This window comes from Mandrillus leucophaeus, unplaced genomic scaffold (assembly GCF_000951045.1).
Source record: "Mandrillus leucophaeus isolate KB7577 unplaced genomic scaffold, Mleu.le_1.0 Scaffold335, whole genome shotgun sequence".
Taxonomy (NCBI): Eukaryota; Metazoa; Chordata; class Mammalia; order Primates; family Cercopithecidae; genus Mandrillus; species Mandrillus leucophaeus.
Genome location: NW_012103532.1, coordinates 604,380 through 605,911, shown reverse-complemented (window position 1 = coordinate 605,911; position 1,532 = coordinate 604,380). Strand labels below are relative to the sequence as shown.

Sequence of the window (1,532 nt, the reverse complement as noted above, 5' to 3'; positions counted from 1 at the left end):
CCCCCGGGTCCCCTCCCCCTGTCTTCCCAGCACCGAACCCTCCCTTCCCCCCGGGCCCCTTAGCTTGGAAGTCCCCCCCGCGGTCCGTCAGTGGGGGCATCCCCTCTCACTAGAGTCCCCTTCGCGCAGAGCCTCTCTTTTCCCCCACAGGGGTTCCTCCTCCCACCGAGGACGCTCCCTTCTTGCCCTGTCGACCCGACTCCACAGCACCCTTGTACCGCTCAGCTTTCTAGAGTGTTTTTCTCCTCTGCAGCCTCGCGCGTTCTCCCTTGAATACTGCGAGCCCCTCATCTCTTCCGAACCCCCGTTCGCTAGACATCCCCCAGTCGTTTCCTTTTTCGGACCCCTTCGCGCCTCCTGCTTCCCCTGCCCCTCACCTTCCCCAACGCCCCGCGCTCTCTGGCCGGTCGCCGCTCCTGCTCAGCCCCCCTCTCCGCCAGGCAGCGGCTTTCCCTGGCCGAGGGCTCCAGCACGCCCTGGGGCCCCGGACACCTGCCTCCTCCCGGCTTCTGCCCGGCAGGTCTCGGTCCCCACCTCTTAGCCTCAGTTCTCCTCTTCCTTGTCCCGATGCGGGACCCTGGGCGCTGAGAATCCCTCACCTGGCCCGGCCCTTCCTACCGCTCGTCCCTTGCCCCCTCGCCCGGGCCAGCTCCTCAGGTTCCTCGGGGCTTCCTCACCCTCCTCCCCTTCGCTCCCTCCCCCTGCAGGGTGTTTTATTTGTATCTGTTTGATATTTCCCCCCTCGGTGTTTGCCGCGGAATGTTTTTATTGGTAACGTGTTAGGAGCTTTTGTGAGGTCGTAAAAGGTGAACTTTTGAACTTGGAAAGCGCCCTGGAGCAATTAGCGCAGGCGATCGCCCCGGGAGGCCTGCATTACAAAGGGTGCTCGCACCGGCCGGCAAACGCTCCGGCGGCAAACCCGATTTATTTATTTATTTGCCCTGTTTTCCACCTTTCACATCTCCTCATTTCCGAATAAAGGGAGGCTCTCAGAGATCCGTACCTCCTCCCCTCGCTGCGCCATAAACTCGCAATTCTCTGAAAGATCTAGGACCGAACAGTGTCTAACAAGTAACAGATTTCAAATTGAATGCAAACACCCGGGACAGTTAGGAGGCACTAAAAATTAACTGCTTCACCAAGAGGTTTCTCAATCAGGACAGTGACCTGGCAGGTGTGAGGAAAGTAACCTGAAAATAGGTCACTTAGGCGCTCAATTGTTGAATGAGTGAGTAGCTACAGAGGGTGGAAATCGTGGGTTGGATCTGTGCCTTCATACGTTTATTAACTCGTCAAACATTTTGTTAGTTCAGGAGATCTGGTGTTTTTACTAAAGGGAAAAGTCCGTGTAGAAGAGAGCTTGGTTAACTTCACTTGATATTGCTGATCTTAAAAATAGTGATGTGTTTTCAAAGCTCTTTTTTTTTTTTTTTTTTTTTAAATTTGTGTGTGATGTGTGATGTCTAGGTGGCTGGCCGTTCCGTGGGCTGTCGTTGGCAACTGATTTCTGAATGTGACCATGTTTGAGATCA

At 55.1% G+C, this 1,532-nt stretch overlaps 1 protein-coding gene across 1 annotated transcript in view; it reads right to left on the bottom strand.

The window, feature by feature from the left end:
* LOC105545678 overlaps positions 1 to 1,024 on the bottom strand; it is a 3,335-nt gene extending 2,311 nt beyond the window's left edge. The window contains exons 1-2 of the mRNA XM_011988697.1: positions 1,004 to 1,024; positions 378 to 577 (exon numbers count right to left, since the gene is read on the bottom strand). Of these exons, the coding sequence (XP_011844087.1) occupies positions 378 to 577; positions 1,004 to 1,024 (221 nt within the window). The remainder of the gene's footprint in view (positions 1 to 377; positions 578 to 1,003) is intronic.
* Positions 1,025 to 1,532: the final 508 nt, after the last annotated feature.